Source organism: Otolemur garnettii, unplaced genomic scaffold (assembly GCF_000181295.1).
Source record: "Otolemur garnettii isolate 467f Iridium unplaced genomic scaffold, OtoGar3 scaffold00100, whole genome shotgun sequence".
NCBI lineage: Eukaryota > Metazoa > Chordata > Mammalia > Primates > Galagidae > Otolemur > Otolemur garnettii.
In genome coordinates this window covers 3,001,771-3,027,995 of record NW_003852495.1, presented here as the reverse complement: position 1 = coordinate 3,027,995, position 26,225 = coordinate 3,001,771, and the positions used below count along the sequence as shown (strand labels likewise).

General features: G+C 37.5%; 1 protein-coding gene across 1 annotated transcript in view; it reads left to right on the top strand.

Moving 5' to 3' along the window:
• DNAH7 (dynein axonemal heavy chain 7) overlaps window positions 1–26,225 on the top strand; it is a 272,843-nt gene that overhangs the window by 5,177 nt on the left and 241,441 nt on the right. The window contains exons 2-6 of the mRNA XM_003796072.2: window positions 8,850–8,912; window positions 12,321–12,429; window positions 13,184–13,334; window positions 20,940–21,027; window positions 22,023–22,203. Coding sequence (XP_003796120.1) covers window positions 8,850–8,912; window positions 12,321–12,429; window positions 13,184–13,334; window positions 20,940–21,027; window positions 22,023–22,203 — 592 coding nt within the window. The remainder of the gene's footprint in view (window positions 1–8,849; window positions 8,913–12,320; window positions 12,430–13,183; window positions 13,335–20,939; window positions 21,028–22,022; window positions 22,204–26,225) is intronic.

Sequence of the window (26,225 nt, the reverse complement as noted above, 5' to 3'; positions counted from 1 at the left end):
TTTCAAAATCTTTGATCATTTTATCTTTGAAATCATTGAATTCTTGAGACATCTTTTGAATAATTTCTTGAGATATCTTTTGAATAATTTCTTGAACTTCTAATTCCCTCCTTTCTTCCATTCTGTTAATCTTATTTACTATCCAAATTCTGAACTCGATTTCTGACATCTTAGCCATCTGTTTATGGATGGGGTCTTCAATTGCATCTGCCCCATTTTTCCTTGGGGGAGTTGATCTACTCTGGTTATTTAAGTTGCCAGAGTTTTTATGGTGATTCTGCCCATGCTGAGTTTACCCGGTTTTGAGACCTTATCAGAACTGTTCAGTCAGTGGCTTCTTCTGGTTACCCAGAGAGACAGGGTGTGTCTGTCGTTTTCTCCCAGTTCTCATGTGCTGGGCCGACTGGGGCACAGTGGAGTAGCAACAGCTGCTTGGGAGCGTATGTAGCCGGATGAGACCTCTTTAGGCCTGCCAGGGGACAGGAGACCAGCAGCAGCTGGATCAGTCCTAGTTTGGCTCCGCTGGGGTGACTGGGGGACAGGGGACCTGCAGTGATGGTGCAGCTGGATCAGTCCTAGTTCGGCCCTGTTGGGGTTATCAGGGGGCTGGAGAACAACAGCAGCTGCCTGGAGCACAAGAGTGGCCCAATCAGTCCTACTTCAGCCCCTCCCGGAGCGATAGTGGTGGCAATCTATGAGATATATATTCTACAGTGCAGTGTAAGGAAATGGTATGGCTCTCAATACCCTTCTCTAATGAGACTGTTCATGAGACTAGGGAAATAACTCTCAAACAGGATGAATAATGTAGAGATCCTAAAAATCCAGGTGTGTGTGTGTGCGGGGGGGTTTGTTGTGTAAGAGGCTGAGGTTAAGCAGGGTGTTTTAGACATTTGTTGCAGCTCTAATACAAAATACTTCATTTTAATTGCTTCTGTAACCTGGTATGAATATTCCAGCGCACTTGCACCAGATATCACAGAGTCTTTTCTCTTTATTCTTTTTATACAGCATTATTCCATTTATTACTGAAGCATATTTTATGGCATATAGCGATGCACATGTAGATATGTTGGTGGAGGATACTATATGTGATTGTCTATGTGTGGGAAAAACTCTTGATGATTTTGGACTAGGGAAAGATTTTATGACAAAGACTTCAGCAGCCATCGCAATAACAAAAATAAACAAATGGGACTTAATTAAACTGAAAAGCTTCTGCACAGCTAAGGACACAATAAGTAAATTTCAGAATGGGAAAAGATATTTTCAGGGTATGAATCTGACAAAGGATTGATAACTAGAATCTATAGAGAACTCAAATCAATAAAAAAGAGCAAACAATCCCATCTCTCACTGGGAAAGAGACATGAATAGAAATTTCTCTGAGTAAGATAGACAAATGCCTAACAAACATTAAAAAAAATGCTCATAGTCACTGATTGTCAGAGAAATGCAAATCAAAACCACTCTGAGGTGTCACCTATACCCAGTGAGAATAGCCCACAATTCTATTCATTCTAGCCCACATTCTATTCTAATCAATTCATCTTAGAGCTGCAAATGCTTGTGTGGATGTGGAGAGAAGGGACACTTATACAGTGTTGTGGGACTGCAAACTAGTACAGCTTCTTTGGAAAGAAGTATAGACAATCCTCAAGGAACACAAATTAAACCTTCCATCTGATCCTGCAATCCCATTACTAGGCAGCTACCCAGAAGAAAAAAAAAATTATTTTATCATAAGGACATTTGAACTACATTGTTGATTATAGCTTAATTCACAATTGCCAAAATGTGGAAACAGCTTAAATGCCCACCAACCCAGGAATGGATTAACAAGCTGTGGTATATGTATACCATGGAATACTATTAAGCCATTAAAAAAAAATGGAGACTTTATATCTTTTGTATTAACCTGGATGCAGGTGAAGCACATTCTTCTTAGTAAAGCATCATAAGAATGGAGAAGCAAGAATCCAATGGACTTAATTCTAATGTGAAGCCCATTAGACAATCTAATATACTCCCACATAAAAGAAAAACTGAAATCAGTTCAAGGTGAGTGGTGGGGGAACAAGGAGGCCAGGGAAAAAGGGAGGAGGGTGAGGAGAAGGGTGTGTTCCCGCTTAATGGGCACCATGGTAGGAGGTATGGCATACCACTTGGAGGCGGGATACTATTAGAAGAGGGGCTTTACCTAATAAATGCAAACATTGTAACCTAATTCTTCATACCTCAAATTAATCTGAAATAATAATTTCAAGCTCAGGAAAACAGATTGAGACCCACTCTCAAACAAACAAACAACCAAAGCTTTTCCTCTTTATAATTTTTAACAGCAATCTTATCATAAAGGCCTTTGTCACACCCTCATTGTCCACAAAGCAAATCCTTTAACTCTGAGAACACCTATTGCTAATAGCTAAAAAAAGGTTGTGCTCATGTTTCCCTTCCTATTGTGTGGCCCTCTGGGAATTGTAGAAGTCAGAGACATTTGGGGTATAGCATTGTATGTGCATGAAACATTTCCCAGATCTTCTGGTGTTTTTACTTTGGGGAGTACTGTCCGAAACTTACTTCACTTCTTTCTTTTTTCTTTTGGTTATATATATTTTTAAGGCTGGTTAACTATTGTGTAATTTTCTAAGATAAAGTTAAAATGACTTTAAAGTCAGCTTAGTTAGCTCTAAAGACTGGTTTAGGAGATGGAGGTGAGATGAGAAGATAGGAGAGTGGAATAGGTTGGATAGCACATACATTATGTTCTAGAAAGAATTTAAACTATAACAAGCGCTATTCATATTCAAAGGAGGTTTCCTATAGTTAGTGAAGGATGGAAAAGTAGACTTTCTGATGCTGGTCTTGAAAAAAAGGGCTGGATTTTAATAGGGAGATATTGAACATATTGATGGCTTTGTTAGTCAGGGCAATTAATACTGGCTGACCAAACAGACCACAAATCTCAGAAATTTACCCCATCAAAGATTCCCCCTTGCTCACATGAAATCTGATGGCATCATGTCAGGTAGCTCTTCCTCTCACAGCTATGTCAGTAGGAACATGTGGCTCCCATAGGAGCAGGGGCAGGGGTGCAGGGGCAGGTGCAGGGGCAGGGGTGAGAGGGGGACAGAGGAGGCACACAGCTTTAACTGCCTGTCCTGTTGATGCTCATTCTTCACTGGCTGACATGAACCCGGTGACTGCAGAGCAACTGTAGGAGAGGCTGGAAATAAAATAGTCTGAAGTATATTGAAGAGAGCTTTGTAGACCAGGATGAATACTTGTGCCTACTTCAGTGGGGGGAGGCTTTTTAATGTTTTTTAAATGGGAACAGGATGAGGTCACTTACTGTTACCAGCATTTTCTGTAATTCCAGGATCCTATTCCCTGGATTGTTTTTAAAAAGCCACTAACCTGGCTTTGTTGCTGACCTGTAGTCCCCTACTTCTTGTGTATCTTGTTTTACTGCAGCTAGGACCATTTATGAAATGATCCTTTGTGTGTCCTTGAGTGATAAGTGGGGTAATAATATATCACCCAAACTGAGATGCCAGTATTTTTGGGCAAGAGATACAAACTAGGATTGTCCTCAGCCTACTGAGACTTATGGTCTCTCTAGAGAGGAAACTGCAGTGGCTCTCTATTTCCAGCCTGACCGTCAAGCCCCCAAATTTACATCTGCTATGATATAGCAGCACCAGTCTGTCCAGTTCTAGTCCTTTCCTCACCCTTTATTTCCAGGTTTCTACTTAAGCATAACCTCAACATAACAGAGAAGCCCCCATCATCCCATCTAGCCTAGAACATTTCTACTTCTTTCCTCTCTGTTCCTTTACTCTGTTTTGTTTTTCTCTACCACATGTATTACTTCCTGACATTACATGACAAATGTATTTTGAAATAGCTGTCTTACTCCCTCTAGAATATACACTCCATCAGAGGAGGGACTTTGTCCATCTACAAGTATATGCTTAGTTCCTTCAGTTGAACCCAGCACATGGTAGGAGCTCATTAAAGCTTTGTTGAATAGAGGATGGATTACCTTCAACTTCAGTGAGGCAGGTCCCCTCACTGTCCACCCTAACATTCTCTCCAAGTCTGGCATTATTCATTTATTATTCATTATTAATGGGAGCATTATTCGTTTAGCCCCCAATTCTTGCTGCTCCTTCTTTATCTGTAAGCTCCCTGCTATCCTTCCCGGTGGAGATCCAACTATGCTTTAAGACTTAGATTCCATCCTTTTTCTTTTTGAAATTTCTTATTTCTGTTCTTCATCCTGTCCTAAATGGAATCACATAGTTTTTTGTTTTTTTGTTTCTCTGTTTGCTTGCAGTTTTTGGCCAGGGCTGAGTTGGAACCTGCCACCTCCAGCATATGGGGCCAGTGCCCTACTCCTTTGAGCCACAGGAGCTGCCCCATAGTTTTTAATATTAACTGGACTGTGTCCTTTGTGAAGGCAGAGACTACATTATTCCTTATCTATATAATAGGCATGAAAGTGGTATAGCAGTACTTACTTCATAGTTTTTACGACTATTAGAGGAGCTAGTTCATGTAAGCTTCTTAAAACAATACAGAACACATAATGTAATTAATATAAAATATACTTTAATCAATATTTATAGCTTATTTTATTTATTTTCAGGGTTACAAAATTTGCTTTTGTGCATTTTAATTCAAAGTTATAAGTGTGTCCTTCACACAGATGTGCCAGATTCTGGGTAAATTGTACCAGTTAGGTATGAATTAACCCAATCCCTCCTTTTGCCTCTCACTTACTTGATTCCTATTGAGTTTTGCTTCCATAAGTGTTGATTAACTAGTTCCAATTTAATATCAAGTACATAAGGTGTTTGTTTTTCCATTCTTTCAATACTTCACATACAAGAATGGTCTCAAGTTCCACCTAGGTTTTACAAAAGATACTAGATCACTTTTTTACCGTTGAGTAGTACTCCATGATATACATATACCACATTTTATTAAACCACTAGGGTACTGATTGAACACTTGGATTGTTTCCACATCTTTGCAATTTCGATTTATACTGCTATAAACATTCAAGTGCAAGTATCTTTTTGATAAAATAACTTTTTTTCTTTTGAGTAAATACCTAGTAGTAGGATTGTTGGATCAAATGGTATAGCTACTTTTTGAGATATCTTCATGCTACTTTCCCTAGAAGTTGTACTATTTTGAAGTCCCACTCAGAGTATTAAGTTTTACTTTCTATCTGAAGGCATAATAGCACTTGTTTTGGGAGTTTTTGAGAAGAGCCATTCTTACCGGAGTTAGATGAGGTCTAATTGTGATTTTGATTCTCATTTCCCTGATGATTAGAAATGTTAAGTGATTTTTCATGTGTTTGTCAGCCATTAGACTATCTTCATTTGAAAAGTTTTTATGCATACATTTTGCTCACTTTTTAATGGGGTTGTTAGATTTTTTTCTTAATGTTTTGGTTGAGTTCTTTGTAGATTCTGGTTACTAGCCCTTTATCAGATGTATAGCTGGTGAATATTTTCTCCCATTTTGAATATTGTCTATTTAGTCTATTGATTGTGTCCTTGGCTATGCAGATACATTTTGATCAGGTCCTATTTGTTTATTTTTATTGTTGCTGTGATTGCTTTTGAGGTTTTCTTCATAAATTCTTTCCTAGAATTCTTATAGTTTTGTGCCTTAGATTTAAGTCTTTTACCTATTTTGAATTAATTTTTGTGAGTGATGAGATCCTGTTTCAATCTTTTCTGTTTCAATCCAGTTTTCCAAGCACCGTTTATTGAATAGGGATTCTGTTCTCCAATGTCTGTTTTTATTTGCTTTGTGAAAAATCAGATGGGAAAAAAATTACGATTATTTTATTCTGGGGTTCTCTCTTGATCCATGGGTCCTTGTCTCCATTTTGTGCCAGTACCATACTGTTTTGGTAACTACAGTGGATAAGTAGGATAGTTGAATTCTGGTAAAGTGATGCCTCCCAATTTGTTTTTATTATGTAAAGTTGCACTGGCTGTTTGGGGCCTTTATTGGTTTCATACAAAGTCTAGAACTATTTTTTATAGATCTGCAAAAAATGGCCTTGGCATTTTCATCAGGATGGCACTGAATCTGTAAATCACTTTGGCTAATATAACCATTTTAACAATGTTGATTCTGCCGATCCATGAGCATATGTTTTTCCATCTGTTTAAATCCTCTGTGATTTCTTTCCTCAGTGTTTCATAGTTTTCCTTATAGAGGTCTTTCACCTTCTTAGATAAATATATTCCTAGATATTTTATTTTCTTTGTTGCTATTGTGAAAGGTGCTAAAGTTAGATCAGCAACTTTATATTGCTCACAAATTCTACATCATATTAAAAAAAAGTCTACGAGATAGATACAGTCAAAATTATACCATACAGCCATAAGAACTGAAGTCCTGATCAGCATATGAAGAATATTCACAGATTGTGTCTATTATCTCTGCGTTTTATGTAGCAAATTACTAAGCCATTGAGTTATTAAATCTGTAATATCCCACAACGGTTTTGTGACTACCTTGTGTGATTCGATTAATTTTCTTTGCCTCTCATATGATGTATTCAATTTGTATTAGATTGTTTTATTTTCATCTTACCCTTTTAGGCATTTGGCCACCAAAGTTAGAGAAAAGTATTATTTTTAAGGACTTTACCTGTCCTGGTAACATCCCAATTGGAGAACATGCTGCTGTCTTGGAGTAGTTTGACCTTTCCAATCTGTGGGGGGAGAAGAGATGTGCACCCCAAAGCCAACTGATGAGCCAGGTATAGGACAGCAGGACCATCTGGGGTTCCAAGGGGAAAGTTCTGAGTGGACCCTGGGACAGAACATGGAGCCCCATGTGAGGTGACCTGTGTCCTTCCAATGCCAAGTATCTCCAAGAAGGCATTATTTTTTATATAATTTTATATATTTATGTGTAATTTTAAAATTATATAATTTTATCATATAACATAATTTTATTTTATAATATGTAATTTAAAAATTATTGTTAAGATAATTTACATTCTTTGTGTTCTGTGCCATCTTCAAAATCTAATATGTTTTGCTCTTAAACATGTCTCATTTCAGAGGAGCCACACTTCAAGAGCTTAATAGCTATTAGGGGCTATAACTGTTTTGGACATCATAGCTCTAAAGAACAGAGGAATAGCCCATGTAAGGAGTAGCCACTCCCTTTAAGTCTAAAGGGGAGTGCTCACGGAACAAACTTAGAAACATCCTTTCCTTAAAGTATAGCTGCAGGCCCCATGGGAAAAAGTGTGGCTACAGTTCACTGGATGATAAAGATATTTGCTGAGGTGCTGCAGGCCTGGGTGGGGAAATATCACCTGCTGGGATGCTTGAAGTTTGAAAGGAAGTCTCTGTGGTATAAGTGTAACTTGTGGAAGGCCGCCATCACCTTGAAATATTAATGGAAATATAGAAAGGATTCTCCTGTAAAACGTTTTTATTTTGGAATAATATACAAGAAATAGGATTGCAGTCCAGACATACATACAGACCACAGTGGCCTCTAGCATGTCTGGGAGAACAGAAGAAAAGGTGTGGGATTTATTAGGGAATGAGATGGTTATGCAAGTCGTTTTGAAAGAAAGTTCATTTGCACTGGCAGTGTCTTACGAAAGCAGATGAGTTCTGATTGGTGAGTGAGTATTAGTAGTTGCTAGGTAGCACTTACAATCTTGGAGTTACAGTTAGGCCCTTGCAGTTTTGGACTGGGTTTTTGCGACAGTGTGTCAGGCATGTGTTCTTATATAAGTTATTAACTGACCTTGTGATAGTTTCTATTATCAGACAAATTGTGTGTGAGAGCCCTCTCTCTGTGGCCTTTCCTGGCTCCATTTTGTCAAGATTTGAGACAAATGCCTCCTTTTTGAATCTGGCGACTCTCACACTAGCTATAAGGATGCCATTGAAACTTGCTGGAGGGTGTCTGTCTGCTTCTGGGTCAACCACACAGCAAAGGCTGGAAAAGTGCTAATGGACAGGGATGCTAATTGCTGGCAGCCATGCAGTAGAAGCAATGATAAAAAGCACTGGAACCATGAAGAATGCCTTGGAGCTGAGAGGCAGTAAACTGACGATTGGCAAAAAGTACAAGTAAAGGTTGTACTATCTGCTTCAAAAATCAAAGCGTCATTCTCAACATTGTTTCCTTTCACCTAGATGAAATTTCTATCATGGAATTACTTCCTACTGCAAAAGAGATAGCAGCAGTTGTCTCTGAAAGTTACTGCTAAAAACTACACATGTTACTTAGGTCAGTTGAGGATGCATCTGCCTGAGTACATGTTCACTCTAGGAAGAATACCATTCTGGTCTGCCAGCAAGGAGAGAAGTATTTTGGGGATAGAGAAGAGAAGTACAGTTGAGCAAGCCCTCAGTGCTAATTAGGCGCAGATAAATTCCCAGGCGATGTGATGAACAAAATACTTTGCATACTTTTCTTTGCTTTTCTTTTTTGGGACAGCAGAGTTTTATTCTGTCACTAGAGTGCACGACTGATCATGGCCCACCTCAGATTTGTGGCTTCGAGTAATCCTATCACCTTGGCCTCCTAAAATTCTAGGATTAAGGTATGCGCCACCAGGCCTGGCCTTGTATACTTTTTAAACCTTTCTGATAAGTATTGCTAGGTAGCATATTCCTTTATTTTCTTGCTCTAAAAAAAAATTATAAGACAAACATTGAAAATTTTAAAAGTCGTAGAGTATATCTTAAATATGTTGGATAATATATGCTTTGTGGTATATACTCTATAAAATATGACTGAGTTAATCATTTTTATTTTTATTTTATGTTTTTTTTATGCAGGATAAATCATCAGGCAGAGAAAAAGCCAAGGCACCAGTAAGAGCTTTGCCACAGCTGTCTTTGGTAATTTATCTATATACGTTTGTTGGATTTTCGTACTTCTGTTGTGCTATGAAAGATTTCTGAGATATTGCCATTTTTTTTTATTATTTTGACTATAAATTATCACTGGCCTGTGGCAGAGGCAGTTAATGGACATTTTCAGTGGGTAAAGTGCTAAGTGCTGTACATGTTAGATTTTATTGTGATAGGACTTAAGGTCTGGTAATTATGAGAGTTTAATGCCAGTGAATGATACGCTTGTGATCCCTAAAAGTTAAATTTAAGAGGAGGTTCGATGAAAATATTATTTTAAAAATGATAGGGTGGTACCTGTTGCTCAAAGGAGTAGGGCGCTGGCCCCATATACTGAAGGTGGTGGGTTCAAACCTGGCCTTGGCCTAAACAAACAAACAAAAAAAGATGATAAAATATATGTAACATAAAATTTATCATTTTAAGTATTTTTAAGTATACAGTTCATTGGTATTTAGTATATTCACATTGTTGTCCAAACCTCATCACCATCTAGCTCCAGAACATTTTCATCTTCCCGTATTGAAGCTCTGGATCCTTTGAATGAGGGATGTCCAATCTTTTTTCTTCTCTGCTGCACATTACAAGAGGAAGAATTGTCTTGGGCCACACATCAAACACACATAGAAAGCTGATGAGCAAAAAAAAAAAAAAAATGGTCCATGCATAATTTCTGAATTTCTGTGATATCCACCACCACAGATAAGCAAAAATATCCTCGCATAATCAGCATGTGGACCACAGGCTGGTTGGATACCCCTGTGCCCTGGCAAATGACCATTTTACTTTTTCTCTCTATGTATCTCATATAAGTAGAATCTCATAAAAGTGACATCATACAATATTTGTCCTTCTATGTCTGGTTATTTCATTTAGTCTTCAAGGTTCATTCGAAGCATTTTTTTTGGCAAAATATAAAGTTCAGAGCAAACTGTAAATTGAATTTGTATTGTTTATATAGAGAAGATTCCTGATAATTGGAAATTAAGGACATTTTCACCTAGAAAACTTGAATTAACATTCCTAGATTAATTATCTTGAACGTTTCAAAGTACACATTTTAGTTGACAATATACATTTACTGATATTGCCAGATTATCACACCATGTCTGTAGAATACCATAGCATGTTTTCCCTGCAATATCTATCTCAAAATTTTCTAGTTTAAAAGACAAAGATCTGACATTTTATTTTCTCTTTTAAGATTTAATGAATTTTGAAGAAGAAAAAAATTTACTTTAGTTTATTGTATCTTATTAGTATATAGATTTAGAAATATAAATTAAATTCAAATTTACTTATTGAGATTGGGCACAGTAGCTCATGCCTAGCACTCTGGGAGGTTTAGGTGGGAGGATTGCTTAAGCTCAGGAGTTTAAGACCAGCCTGAGCAAGAGTGATACCCAGTCTCTACTAAAAATGGAAAAAATTAGCCAGTTTTGGCAGGTGTGCGTGTAGTCCTAGCTACTCACGAGGCTAAGGCATGTGGATTGCTTGAATTTAGGAGTTTGAGGTTGCTGTGAGCTAGGCTGATATCTTAGCACTCTAGCCAGATATAACAGAGTGAAATTCTGTCTTTAAAAAGAAAAAAAAATTCACTTACTGAATGTCTGTAGCTGACATGTCTAATAATATTTTTCTGTTAGTGAAGCATATAATCATCTAAAGTGCTTTTGGTGGCTGATTTAAACCTGATATTATGTTCATATTTGGCTATATCTTATAATTTTTCATTAGCATTTTTTGAGCTTTATGTGTTTTAAGGGAAACTGTATTTTCTTTTTTTTTTTTTTTGAGACAGAGCCTCAAGCTATCCCCCTGGGTAGAGTGCCATGGCATCACAGCTCACAGCAACCTCCAACTCCTGGGCTCAAGCGAGTCTCCTGCCTCAGCCTCCCAAGTAGCTGGGACTATAGGCGCCCGCCACAATGCCCGGCCATTTTTTTGGTTGCAGCTATCATTGTTTGGTGGGCCCGGGCTGGGGATTCGAACCTGCCACCTTAGGTGTATGTGGCTGGCGCCTTAGCCGCTTGAGCCACAGGCGCCGAGCCTGGAAACTGTATTTTCAAGAGATGTTTAAAAAATGATCCATTGATTAAAAAAAACAAAATATTTTTATCTGAATGTGGTGTTAAGGTTTGCACTTGGCTAGAAGTTCTCCAGCAGTAATTAAGACCTAAAGTGATTTCCGTTACAGACCATGTCTGTAGAGGTGATTGATGTAGTTAAAATCAAGGGTGGCCCAAATCTGGTGGCTCTCAGCCTTTTGTGAGCTGATGGCCTGATTTTCACCCTTTCTGCACACCTCATTTAGAGCACTCCCAGACTCTTAAATCTTTCATGGAGCAGGATGAGAGTTGAAGAATGAAAGGGCAGGCTGAAGGATGGAAGAGCACTGACACAAGATTTTGTTGCCTGTTTTTCTTGCAAGAAGAACCTGAAACAATGTTTATTTGGGAAGCATAAGGAAGGGATTGGGGAGAGTAAAAGTAGGAAGAAGGAGAGGCCAGTGCAAACATGGGCTATCAAGTTGTTTTGGATTTGAAAAGAAGAAACAGACTAAGTTGTCACTATTAAAAAATATGTAGATTTTGGGCAGGGCCTGTGACTCAAAGGAGTAGGGCCCCCGGACCCATACACACACACACACACACACACACACACACACATATGTATGTATGTAGATTTTACTCTCTAATCCACATGTCTGGATTTACTGAAGAATCATAGCAACAGTACGTCTGTGTCCTGGTATTGTACTAATTGGCTTGAGTTAATTAGTCATAGACCTTTTTAGAAGACGTAAGTGCTCCCTTATCTGCCATAGTCCCACCATACTCTTATTGTTTCCCAGGACTACATCTGAGTGGCAGGTACTATCATTGCTAGGTTTTTCCCTCTTTATGATACCTGCCCAGTCTGTGTATGTAGAATCATCTGTGACCCCTGCCTTAAATGATGGAATAAATTTATGAGTTACCAGAGCAATCTAGGGCAGTTTAAAGATATGAGAACAGGAAGATCTTTTGGAGCTGAAATGCAGAGGGACTCATTAGCACTGAGGACCAGCAGAGAGCACCTCTCATTTAAATTGAAGGCTTAAGGACACTTGTCAGTATTTGGGGACAAGTAAACTCTCTGGAATGAACCGCCTAGTTTTAGGCACCAGGCACCCACACCAAACCAGCAGCAGGACTTTTGAAAACGTTTCCTAAATGATGCATACTTTGGCCATTCACAGGCTTGAAAAAGATCTACTACTGAGTGTTTTCTTTTCACACATCCTGATCTGTTTGAGGAAATGTCTGTGTTTTTAAATACTCATAACAAAATCAAAAATCAAAAATTTTTTTTCCTGCTATTGTTTACTTATGCTACTTAAATTTCATATTTCAGGCAAGTTCAAAGCCCCAATGGCAGCGGGCAGCTCCATCATTTCATTTGAATGTAAAACAGGACAATGAGATTCCAGAACAATTTAGTGTTAAAAATGAACAGTCCTATGGTAAGAACTTTAATATTCTAAATTTGATTTAAGGACAATTTCTATATAAAAACACCTTATAACATTTAGTTTATAGAGTGATGAAATTATAAAACTGAAATGATATTTATGTCAATTAGAAAAATTCTCCCTCAGAAAATAATTGATCCCAGTTCTTAGTTAATTGACACCATTGTAAATAGTGTAAGAGCTGGTATTTTAGTAGTTGGGATGTTTATAATAAAACTTTTATTAATACAATCAGAATTTGTCTCTGCTTCAAAGACTGAGAGTGTTTTTCTAAGAGATTGTAATAGATTATTAATATTACTTCCAAATTAGTCATTTTAATGTTTTTATTGTTTTGACTTGTTAAATATAGTGCTTACCAGATTGATTACATTTAATATTAATTTTTTTAAATCGTAATTTAAATTTTCTCAAATAGCTTTATAGTCTATTTTTATCACAATTTTGACCTTATCATTTTTAGAGGGTTCTATGTAAATAAAATTGAAAATTTTGTTTGCTAGCATATTAATCTACATATAAAATTAATCAACTGAATATTCTTAAATATACATTTTTATTTATTATGACACCGAACAAGGAGAGTAGTTTAAATTTCTGATAGTAAAGACAAATAAATGATACTTAAGATTATTTGAGAACATATTTTTTCTTGAAAGATGATTTAGTATTTTATTCTAAGCTCTTAGATGTTTTAGCTGACTTCTTAGGTGAATTATTTGTGACTTAAGTTTTTTAATTGAAGCTGAATACATGGAACAGCTTGGGAAAAAAGACAAATTACTGGACCAAGTTGAAGACAGTCATACTAGACCATCTACTTCCAAAGGAAAGGGCAAACTTCCACCACATAAAGAGCGAGAAAACTTCAGAAGCACGCTTGTCAATGTCATCATGTAAGTTCCGTAAGCTAACCCGTCCATATTACTGTCACTAGAGCCCCTGGGACCTTTATATCTAAGAAGATAAGAATGCCCTATGTCTCTAAGGATTCCTCAAAGGATTATTGGGGTCAATCAGAGTATAAACAAAGATTGAAAGCGATTGAGTTTAACCTTATAAAGTGTGTTCCATTTTTAAACATGTTAAGTTGTAAAGGTGCCAGTGTTAATACTTGACATTGGCTGAGTAAGCAGTATTTCTGGGAGTCCTGGCTAGATCCATTGTGCCTGGTGGAAGATTTGGGCAGTTTTTCTTCCCCATCTCATTTGCTGAGGTGATGCAGTGACTTTTCTGCTGTGTGAGTCTCCTCACACAGAAAAGGAACCTAGGGAAATGGTCAGTAGGACCTGGCTTTGCCTGGGCTGAGCTCTAGGATGCATCATGGAGAGCCAGGCAGATGCAGTTTACAAGCTCCTCTCTGCCTTGCTTCCTTTCATTACATTATGGCTACACATTTCACTATATATATATATACATATACATATATGTATATGTATATATATATATATATATATTTTTTTTTGAGACAGAGTCTCACTATGTCACCCTCAGTAGAGTACCATGGCATCACAGCTCACAGTAACCTCAAACTCTTGGGCTTAAGCGATTCTCTGGCCTCAGGCTCCCAAGTAGCTGGGACTACAAGCACCCACCACAATACCTGGCTATTTTTTGGTTGTAGTTGTCATTATTGTTTGGCAGATATGGGTCAGGTTCAAACCCGCCAGCCCCAGTGTATGTGGCGGGCACCCTAGCCACTGAGCTACAAGCACTAGCCTTTACGTCATATTTTTTAAAGTTCAAAATTCATTTTATCTCTTTTTCCCATGAATAACACAGAACGATCTTAAAATATCTTAATTTAGCTCTGAGCTTCTCACTTCTGGGTTCCTTATCTTTTTTCTTGAAGTTCATCTCTTAGTAGTTCTTTCAATAAAAATAGTAAGTAGTGAACTCTAGAATTTTCATGTCTGTAAAAGTCTCAATTTTGGCTTTACTCTTGAATTGAAGGTTAAGCTGGCTAAAATAATAGTAATTTTTCACCTGCATATCTGGAAAATAATAGATTGGGGAAAAAAATGTGTGTGTGTGTGTGTGTGTATATATGTATATATATATTTTTTTTTGAGACAGAGTCCCACTTTGTTGCCCTGAATAGAGTGCCATGGCATCATAGCTCTCAGCAACCTCAAACTCTTGGGTTCAAGTGATCCTCTTGCATCAGCCTCCCAAGTAGCTGTGACTATGGGGACCTGCCACTGCCCAGCTATTTTTAGCAATGGAGTCTCACTCTTGCTCAAGCTGATCTTGAACTCCTGAACTCAAGCAATCCACCTGCCCTGGCCTCCCAGAGTGGTAGGCTTAAAAGCATGAGGCACCATGCCTGGCAAGATTGGAAACATTAAGCATTATTGTTTGGCATGTATTACTGGGGATGAGAAGCCTCTGCTGCCTTATTTGTCATTATTTTCTTTGTAATCTGTATTTGTTCTCTGTTCACTTTTCTTTTTTCTTTTTAGAACATTTTATTTTCAAAGCTTTGCAGTAGGCTTCTTTATAAAACAGCTTTATTGAGAGATAATTTACATACCATTAAACTCATCCATGCTGAATGTAAAATTTAGTGAATTTTAATAAATCTCTGTAGTTGTACAGCCTTCACCAAAATCCAGTTTTAGAATAATTCCATCATCTATGAAAGTTCCCTCATGTCCATTTCAGTTAATCCTGTCCGGCTGGTTGCCCCACACAATTTCTGGCCTGCATTTTGTCTCTGTAGGGCAGTCTGCTCTCTGGCTATGGGGGCGTGCATGCTCTAGTTTCCTTTGTCTCAGGGCCAGACTCTCTGTTGTACCAGACTGCATGTTCCCCAGGATATATGGTGCTGCATGGACTTGAGCACTGGCGATATGGCTGCATCACTACGTCCATCCAGTGCCATCATGCTGCAATGTTCTGAACTGATGCAGGTGGGACTGCAGGGATGTAGATGAAGGTGCTCTTGAGCCGCAGGGCAGGATGCAGTCCCATGCTGGCTTCATTCTCAAAATGATGCTATGCTGCAGAGCCTTGAGTCCCAAGATTGGGATCCAATGAGGGTGCTCTGTCCAGAACAATGCACTTTCATGGACCCCAGGCAGCTCCCTCTGAGAGCCAACAGGCTTTCCTGTAGCTAGAACCGTAGGCATCTGCTGGGGACTTTTCACTTACCTTTTCCCTGAGGTGTGGAGTCCTTGCTGGCTTTGGGGAGATCTAGCTGGCGGCCTCCCTTCCCTCTCTGTGCTGCCATCTTGAGTTTCTATGCCTCAGGGGTCTCTGTCGCTTCCCTCCTGGATTCCAGTGTTCCTCTCTAGATGCTGTATTTGGCATGTACTTAATTACTTGCTTTGTGGAGAAGGCTAGCCTGGGCTCCTTTGCTCAGCCATCTTGCTAACATCCTCCCGTACCCATACAATCATTCTTGAGAACAATTTGGCTATAAAACATGACAACTTTCTCATCTTGTCTCCTTTGTTCACTCCATTTCCCTCCTTCAAGAAATCCAAAGTGCCTAAGAGGTAGTGCAAAGCTCTGCCAGACTCAATACACTCGAAGGCAATGTAGCAACAGTTGATGGTTATGTCAGTATATTTTTTGAAAAGCAAAAGTTTTAAATTTTGATGAAGTTCAACTTAGCAACTTCTGTTTAGGTTCCAACTTTTCTTTGGGTTCATAGCTAAGGATCATTTCCTAACTTAACGGTTGCAAAGATTTTCTCTTTTGTGTTCTTCTAGGATAACTATGGTTTTTAAAAATAGTAAAATATTTAAAAATTGTTTCAGCTTTTTTTTTCTTTAGCCGGGGCTGGGTTTGAACCTGCCACCTCTGGCATATGGGGTAGTGCCCTACTCCTTTGAGCCACAGGCACCACTTAGTTTTAGCTTTTGTATTTACATGATCTATTCCAACTTCATTTTTTTTCTGTTAGGTATGGTTTGAAATTAAATTTTTTTTTTCTTTTCTGAGACAGATTTTCACTATGTCACCCTCGGTAGAGAGTCATGGCATCACAGCTCACAACAACCTCAAACTCATGAGTTTAAGCTATTCTCTTGCCTTAGCCTCCCAAGTAGCTGGAACTACAGGTGCCCGCCACGTAGCCCAGCTATTTTTTGTTACAGTTTTCATTGTTGTTTGGCTGGCCTGGGCCAGTTTTTAACCTGTCAGCCTTGGTTTATGTGGCTCGTACCTTAACCACTGTGCTACGGATGTGGAGCCTGAGGTCAAATTTTTGTGCGTATGTTCATTCAAGTGTTTCAGCCCCATTTGTTGGAATAACCATTCCTTGTTGCATTACCTTGGCATCCTTGTTGAAAATCATTTAACCATATTTGGCAGTCTATTTCTGTTCCAGTGATCAATATGTCTCTTTTACACCAATATCTCACTTGTTTTGATTACTCTAGCTTTATAGTAAGTTTTGAAATCAGGTAGTTGAAATCTTAAAATGTATTCTTCTTTTTGAGCATTGTTTTGGCTATTCTAGGTCTTTTGTATTTTCACACAGACTTTAGATCAGTCTGTCAGTTTCTGCAGGGAAAAAAGAAAGAAAAAAGAAGAGTGGATTAAGAAGGCATTGCATTGAGTTTATGGCTCAGTTTTAGGAGAATTGTCATTTCAGTAATATTTAGCCTTCTAATCTATGAACATATTATTTTTCTCCCTTTATTTAGATATTTTTAAATTGCTTTCAGCATTGTTTTGTATTTTTGGTGTATAAATCTTACACTTGAATTTTTACTAATGAAATTTATTACTAATTTTTCTTTTTAACTTTTATGTGAATGAAACTATTTAATTTCATTTCTGATCTTTGATAGTATATAAAAATTGACTTTTACTAAACTTGCTTGCTTGTTGTAGAGGTTTTTTTAAAGTTTCCTTAGAAGTTTTCTATGCATATGGTCTTGGTGTCTGCAAATAAGACAATTTTCCTGCTTTTTTTCAAATCTGGATGCTTTTGTTGTGCTTCTTTTTTCTTTTTTTTTTTTTGAGACAGAGTCTCACTATGTCACCCTCAGTAGAGGGCTGTGGTGTCAGAGCTCTCAGCAACCTCAAACTCTTGGGCTTAAGCGATTCCCTTGCCTCAGCCTCCCGAGTAGCTGGGACTACAGGCGTCTGCCATAGTGTCAGCTACTTTTTGTTGTTGTTGTAGTTATCATTGTTGTTTAGCTGGCCCAGGCTGGGTTTGAACCCATCACCCTTGGTGCATGTGGATGGCGCCATAACCACTGTGCTATGGGCACCGAGCCCCTTTTTGCACTTCTAAGATTTTTTGGTACATTGTTGAAAAGAATTGATGAGAGCTGAATTCCTGGTGTAAGGGAAGTGTATTCATTCTTTCCCATTTATTAGGGATGTTAGTCGTAGGTTTTAAAGATACCCTGTGTAGAGAAAAGGGAACACTTGTACACTGTTGGTGGGAAGAAGTTAGTGCAGCCATTATGGCAAACTAAATGGAGATTCCTCAAAAAACTAAAAATAGAATTACCACATGACCCAGCAATCCCACTTTTATGTATTTATCCAAAATATTTGGAATCAATATGTTGAAAAGATATCTGCATTCCCAGGCTGTTGCAATATTATTCATAATAACCAAGTTATTAAATCAACCTATATGCCTATCAACAGATTATTCAATAAAGAAAATGTGATTATATAGAGATAATGGAATATTCTGTAGCCTTAAAAAAGGAAGAAATTTGGTCATTTGCAGCAGCATGGATGTAATTGGAGAACATTATGTTAAGTACAATAAGCCAGACAGAGAAAGACAAAATAGCACGTTCGGACTTATATGTGGAATCTCAGACAAGCTGAAAGACTCTGAGAGTGGAATAGAATGGTGGTTACCAAAGGCTGACTGTAAGGAAATGGGAAGACAATGGGCAAGGGTACAACACTTTAATTAGACAGGAAAAGTAATTTTTTTTGAGATATATTGTACAGTGTGGAGAATATAATAAAAAGGCATCACACCTTTCAGAATTACTAAGAGGGTAAATTTTAAATTTCAGATATTCTTACCACAAAAAAATGTTATTTGAGGTGATAGATACAGCTTCTTGATTAATTAGCTTCTTGATTTAATCATTCCACATAGTATTCATAAATCATAACACAATTTTATGTCTCATAAATATATATAACTATTTGATTTATTATTTTAAAAATATTTTAAAATTAAGTAAAAAAAGAACACAACAGGGGATCAATAAGCATAAAAGAAAAAAATGATACTTTTATCAGGATAAGAAGTTTTCTTTCTTTTCCTAGTTTGTTGAGAGGTTTTATCATGAATGGGTCCTGAATTTCTGTCAAATGCTTTTTCTTTGTCTATCAAAATTGGTCATTTGGTTTTTTTCTATGTGTTAAGGTAATCTGGCATTCTTCTCCCTTAGTTACTGTGTTTAATCCTTTTGATATGTTCCCAGATTTGCTGGGGCTTTTTGATTGTTGTTCTTGTCAAGGATTTTTGAGTCTATGTTCATGAATGACTAAGGCCTGCAGGTTTCTTGCAATATCTTTGTCTAGATTTAGTATGAGGTTATTACTGGTCTGATAAAATGAGTTGGGAAGTGTTTTTATCTCTTCTATTTTCTGAGAGAGTTTATGTAGAATTGGTGTTTTTCTTCCTTTAAAGACAACCTTTATAGGGAAAAGGTTTAAAATGATTCATTAGTGAAGTTGTTAATGAACCTGCAAAGGATGAGGGGTATTCCCCTCTGTTGCTTATTACACAGAAAGCCAATTACTGCAATGATGAGGATTGCAGAGAAAGAAATGAGATTGATTGTAGAAGACATGTCAACTGGGAGGTGGGAGGAATAGGCTGTCTTAAATCCACCTCCCTGACAGATGGGGGCCAGGGTTTTTCTAGTGGGGAATTAAGTAATGCATGAGGTGAGTGAGCATCATTACATTTGAGGTGGAGTTCAGGGCATGCACATGCAGTGAGAAATCACACTAACGTATATGTGATCAAAATATGGTGGCTGAGTCCGTCCCAGGGCAGGGATTTTAATAGCATAACGAGCGAGGGGCTAGTATTGGTTGTTCCTTCCCCTTTTTGCACAGCAGGATGCAGAGAATAAGTTACTCAGGGCCTTAGACACAATCTATAGTGGGGTGTCACTTGTCTCCTCACACAAATAAATGACATGAGGCCTTATAATTATCTCACAGCTAAAGATTCCACCATTCTAAAAGCAAACCAAAACAAAACTCAAAAAGATTAGTAAAACAAAAAGTTACAAAGTTCTGGTCAACAAATCTCATTGGCTTGGGAACTTAAAACATAAGAAAACTACAAAAAGGTATTTTTGTTTATAGAGCCACTTATATTTCCTGATTCTTCAGATACATTACTACTATATTTGTTCCTCTTTTCTGTACAATCCACAGCATAATAAACAACATAGAAAAAAGACTTTGCTTATAATTTAGAACAACCAGCCTTTCTCTCAGTACTAAATACCTTCAAGATCTTCCATTCTTCCTATCATACTCATCTTCCTTCACTTAATAAACATCTGTTGAGTACCTACTGTGTGTTGAATTAAACTGAGGCATCACCCAAAGCTTTGGCTCTTTTCTCTTGACTGTATAATTGAAAAAAAGTGTGGTGAAGTTCACAATACATTGGATTCTTGAATTTGAAGGACAAATTCTGGGTACCTATGGTGATATGATATCTCAGATGGTATTTGATAAACTTCCAGTCTCTCCTCATTGGATAGTGGGTAGGAAATTTTATTATATAGTGTTACTGACCTGAATTCATCCCAGATGAAGGTGGGATCCAGAGCATAATATATTCAATGATAAAGAGGTGAAAGGTACTCCAGACAACTTATTTTTTTCTGAAGATGTGAACTATGCCTTTCTGTACAGCATAGCCCCAGAACAGGTCATAATAAGTGATTCAAACTGGTGTAGATTTTAAATTGAATATAGTTATAAACATTATATTATTACATGAACCCTTACTTAATATATAGAAGCTTAATAGCCTCCATGTTATTTGTTGTTAAATTGTGTATTTTTTCTAGAAATCTGAGAAATGGCCTTTTGAAGAATGTTTGTGTTTTCTGCAAAACTGAATGTAAAGTGCTATCAGTGTTTTTTTTAAATCCTTATTAATAATTTAGGAATATTATAATATTAGAAAATTATATTTTAGGAATAGTGCAAGAACTCTCCTTTACAAGTTCAAAGAAAAGAAAACTTGATTTTTGAGTAATGAAGAAGAATGAGTAAAGGCCATCAAGGAGGATGTTGCCTCTAGATTAGGTCTTGGAAATTACTTCCAGTGTAACTGTCTCTCTATGAATAAAGAGAAAGTATTTGAGGAAGAATATGGTACCAAACAAATATGCATCTTATTTATAAAATGTACAATAATTCATTTTTTCTGATGATTTAATAGAAAACAGTTTTGATGTTTTTGTATCTATTGTTTTATGTTCTAACTTCCCTTTAGATACTTTTGAATAGTGTGTTTATAAATTTCTTAGGCAACAAGATGCTGGCTTAGACACAGATGTCACTGATGAAAGCAAACTTCCAAAAGCGACAACTACTGCAATTGAGAAAGACATTTTGGTAACAAGTTATTTTTTTTGTTGGTGTGATTGAAAGTAAAGGAAATACTTGAAGATAATTTTATGCTTTTGAGATTACTCTGTGCTTCTCCTTTGGATGTAGGAATAATCGTGGAGTTACATAGACTTCTTGTTTTGTTTTAATGGAGGAAATCACTATCTCCCTTGACACACAAAAACACAACTAAAGAATGTCAAGTCTTTTGCTGCCATGTTAAAGCTATCCTCAGTCATGTATAGTTTTTACATGCCTTTCTTCATTAAGAGAAATTATCTTAATTATATAATGTGCATTTTATAAGGCATATTGACATATTAATGTAGTTTAGAAATAGTAATTTGAGTATTTCTAATACATAAAAAATTTTTAAAGGTAAATATCAAAGACTTTAACAATGCTAATTTGAAAGTACTTTGATATTTACATTTTTTGTTACTAAGTGACCTCTGAAAATGTGGAAAAACACATTGAAGTTAAATGTCTGATAGCATAGAAAAAACCTTGTTCTGAAATGAATATTTTACTCATACACATACAAGTAGCTATAAAATTATAGTATGGAATATAAATAGACCAATTGGAAATTTCCTAAATCCTGTTTTATAATTTTTTGGGATTAATGTATAGAAATAGTTATTTGCTTGTAGCTTTTAAGATCTGCTGATTATCAATTATGAAAGAACAAAAAACAATGTAACATTTTCAAAAATTTATAAAACAGATTCTGTTGAGCATATTATATATTTGATAATATAACAATGTTTTCCAAAATTGTTATGAACTTTGAGAAGAGCTTTAATTTTTATGAAATATGTATTTTTTGAATTTGAGATAATAAATAATGTCTTTGTGAATTACACAAAATATGTTTTTATGGTTTATAAATACTTTATTCTCCTAAAACTTGAATTTTGCTGAGTAGCTTTATTTTTGATAAACATATTTTTTTGTTATAGTACTAACACATCTACATTTTACCTATCTCTTTTTATTAGAGGTATTACTATTATATTCACCATGGAATTGATACTGACCATGTAGCTCCAATGGAAGATTCTTGGCTGGAACACGTATTGGATTTAGTTCCACAGCATCTGAAAGTCCTCACTGACAGCATAACTGGATTATCTGATGAAATGAGAGAAGATTATCTTCTCAGTGTAAAGAAATCCATAGGTAAAATTGGTATTACTCTTTGCTTTCCAATTTGAATATGTGCCTCAGTAAAGATACTTTTTTTGTACTAAAAGTTAATACCTATACTTGAAACTATTTGCTAATTGATTATGCTATTTCTTGCATTGCTGTTACATTACTTAAGATCTTAGGCAAATGTTGCTAATGAAATGCTGCAAAAAGTTTTTAAAAATCAGTCTTTATATTTGTAAGGATATAGCCTTTCAACAGAGGATACTGCTAGAGAAAATTTATAAAGTATCATGTCAACCCCTTATGCCTTATGTAAGGCATTAAGCATCTCTCTTTAAGATGGTTCCTTCCTTCAGTGACCTTTTGGTGTAGGCATAAGAGATAAGACATACATATTTAAATGATACCTTAAAAGTTTAAGCATGGGGGGGGCAGAGCCAAGATGGCAGACTGCAGCCAGCTTTTTACAGAAGCTCCTGTCCAGAAGGAGGCTTAAAGGACAGAAGTTTAGCAAGGGAGCTAATGGTTTGGAGCAGAGCCAAGGGAGAAGATTGAAGAGTGCACGTCAACCTTCCTGAGGCGAGCAGAGACCCCCAAAATACACTCAAAAGGTACAAAATCCACCACCAAGTGGACAGGAGTCCCCTCTCCCACAAGAAGGGCTCGCAATTTACTCCTTGCAAACAAGTGAGCAGAGTTCAAACATCCTCCCACTCTATCCCACGGGAGAGACCTCCTAAAAACTGGACCTCCTACCTTGCTGGCATGCCACAGCACCCTGCCAGTGCCAGGCATAAAACTGTAAAACTGTATAAAACTGTATATATTACCCACCTGCAACATTGAACTCCAAAGATACCCCCAACCCCACCCCCACCCCAAGGTCTGGAGGTTTGTTACCTATGGAGTTCAAATTCCTGGGCATCTCCTTGAGAGAAGTGGAGGGGGAAAGGGCTGGTGCTGCTCTGTGCTGACTGTGGCACAGGAGTGAGGAGAAGAAAGTTGGCTCAGAGGAAGCCTAAAAGCAACCGTGGCATCCTGAGCTGTGAACTGATGCCATTCCAGATAGGCAAGCCCCGTCTCTCTGGGCAGCTAGAGGTTCCGGACAGCACCCATAGGTAGAACGGACTTGGTTACTTTTGTAAGTAAAGAGACCATTATCACCTGCCCTCAGGGGAATATTGCTGAGACAAAGGCAGTGGGCAGGCAGAGGCTGGAATTGACACCTGAGTGTAAACTCTAATTGCTGCCCAGAGCTGAGTTCCTCATCAACTCTAGCAGCCTCTGATTTGCAGAGGAATTCAGCCGGGACAGAAGGCGAGGGGCTGGAATTGAGAGACCTTTCACAGCCTAATTTAAACACGCAAGGCCCCACTGCCGGACTCAGATTTCTGGGCAGTTGCCTACTGGAGTGAATAGGGTCACAGACCTGAGGGATTACGAGTGACTGGGTGCAAGGTGGGGAAGGAGGTATTAACCTTCCCAGACTAACCCATTTGCTGGGTGAGTCCCTTTACCCTCACAGAACACTGGAGCAGGTTATATCTGAGCTGCAAGCAGACCCCTCTTATCCACCTGCTAGTGACATTTGAACTCTTCCACCTGAAACTGGTGGTGACTGGGACAACTGATTTGGACACTTTAAACCAGGCAGACCACCCAGGGACTATTCAAAGAGGCACCCTGGGTGTATGGTTGAAGGAAGGTTTGATTTTCCTTGCCCAATTGTTGTTTGGGGGGGTAAGGTGACTTAATTGCTGATATTTCTCTACAGCAGAGACTTCAACCAAGAGTAACTGAATTACTAGGGTAGGACAGAGACCAGCTGAAAATAAGACAGAGCCACTTAGCCCCACCACACCAAGCAGGTCCCCAGTCTCTCAGGCTGTAACACCATAGGGGTCCTTGACAAACCTCAAGGGGAAAAGCCAAACGGAGTAAAATAATCACGGGGTGGAATCAGCAGAAAAGCTCTGGTAATATGAATAACCAGAGTTGATCAACCCCCCCAGAAAGGATGTGGCTGGTAATATGAATAACCACAGTAGGTCAACTCTTCCCGCAAGAAAGGATGTGGCAGACCAAACTGAAGATCCCCTATATAAACAGATGACTGAGATGTCAGAAATTGAATTCAGAATTTGGATTGCAAATAAGATTAATAGAATAGAGGCAAAGATAGAACTAGAAATTCAAGGAGCATTCCAAAAGTTCACTCAAGAATTCAATGAATTCAAAGACAAAACCACCAAAGATTTTGAAACATTAAGGCAAGAAATTGCAGCCCTCAAAGATCTGAAAAATACAGTAGAATCTCTTGGTAACAGAGTGAAGGAGGCAGAAGAACGGATCTCAGACATAGAAAACAAAGCTTCTGAATATTTCCAAATGTCCAAAGAGAATCAGAAATGGAAAGCAAAAATGGATCATTCTTTCAGAGACTTATCAGAGTCTCTCAGAGAATTATCTTTGGGATAATTTGAAGAAAACTAATATTCGCCTTATAGGAATGCCTGAAGGCGATGAAGTTGATTTGCAAAACACAGAGGCTCTTCTTTATGAAATTATGAAAGAGAACTTTCCAGATATGTCAAGAGATCCTGAAATTCAGATTGCAGATAGCTTCAGAGCCCCAGCACGACTCAACTTGAACAAGACATCCCCCAGACACATCATAATTAACTTCACTAAAGTTAATATGAAAGAGGAAATCTTGAGAGCAGTGAGATGTAAACCATAACCTACAAGGGGAAGAATATTAGAATAACTGCAGATCTCTCTGCCAAAACCTTTCAGGCAAGAAGAGGGTGGTCATTGACATTTAATCTCTTAAAACAAAATAACTTTCAGCCCAGGATCCTGTAAACTGAGTTTCATTTATGATGGAGAAATTAAATACTTTAATGACATCCATGCATTGAAGAAATTTGCCATAACTAAACCAGCTCTCCAGGATATTCTCCATAATGATCAATGCAATCCTCCACCACAAAAGTAAACTAACTCAGAAACTATTGATCAAACTCCAACTTCTACACTGGCGAAAGGATTAAAAATGTCCACTGGACTTTTGAACAATTTGATACTTAACATTTGTCAGGCTAATCAATAATTTCAATCAATGTGAATGGCTTAAATTGTCCCCTAAAGAGGCACAGATTGGCTGATTGGATACAGAAACTTAGACCAGACATCTGTTGTATACAAGAATCTCATCTTACCTTAAAAGACAAATATAGACTCAGGGTGAAGGGATGGTGATCTATATTCCAGGAAAATGGAAAGCAGAAAAAAGCAGGTGTTGCAATTTTATTCGCAGATACAATAGGGTTTAAACCAACAAAAGTAACCAAGGGTAAAGATGGCCACTTTATATTTGTTAAGGGCAATACTCAATATGATGAGATCTCAATTATCAATATCTATGCAACCAACCAGAATGCACCTCAATTTATAAGAGACTCTAACTGGCATGATCAACTTGATCTCTCCCAGCTCCATCATAGTCAGAAATTTTAACCCTTCTTTGGCAGTGTTGGATAGATCCTCCAATCAGAAGCTTAGCAAAGAAATCTTAGATTTAAATTTAACTATTTAACTATTTAACTTCTGGACTTATCAGACATCTATAGAACATTTCATCCTAACAAAACTGAAGGCACATTTTTCTCATCAGTACATGGAACATACTCCAAAATTGATCACATCTTAGGCCCCAAATCTAACCTCAGCAAATTTAAAGGAATAGAAATTATTCCATGCATCTTCTCGGACCATCATGAAATAAAAATTGAACTCAGGAACAACGGGAATCTTCAGACTTATACAAAAACATGGACACTAAATAACCTTATGCTGAATGATAGATGGGTCAGAGACAAGATTAAGAAGGAAATTACCAAATTTTTAGAACAAAATGATAATGAAGATACAAGTTATCAGAAACTCTGGGATACTGCAAAGGCAGTCCTAAGAGGGAAATTTATAGCATTGCAAGCCTTCCTCAAGAGAAGGGAAAGAGAGGAAGTTAACAACTTAATGGGACATCT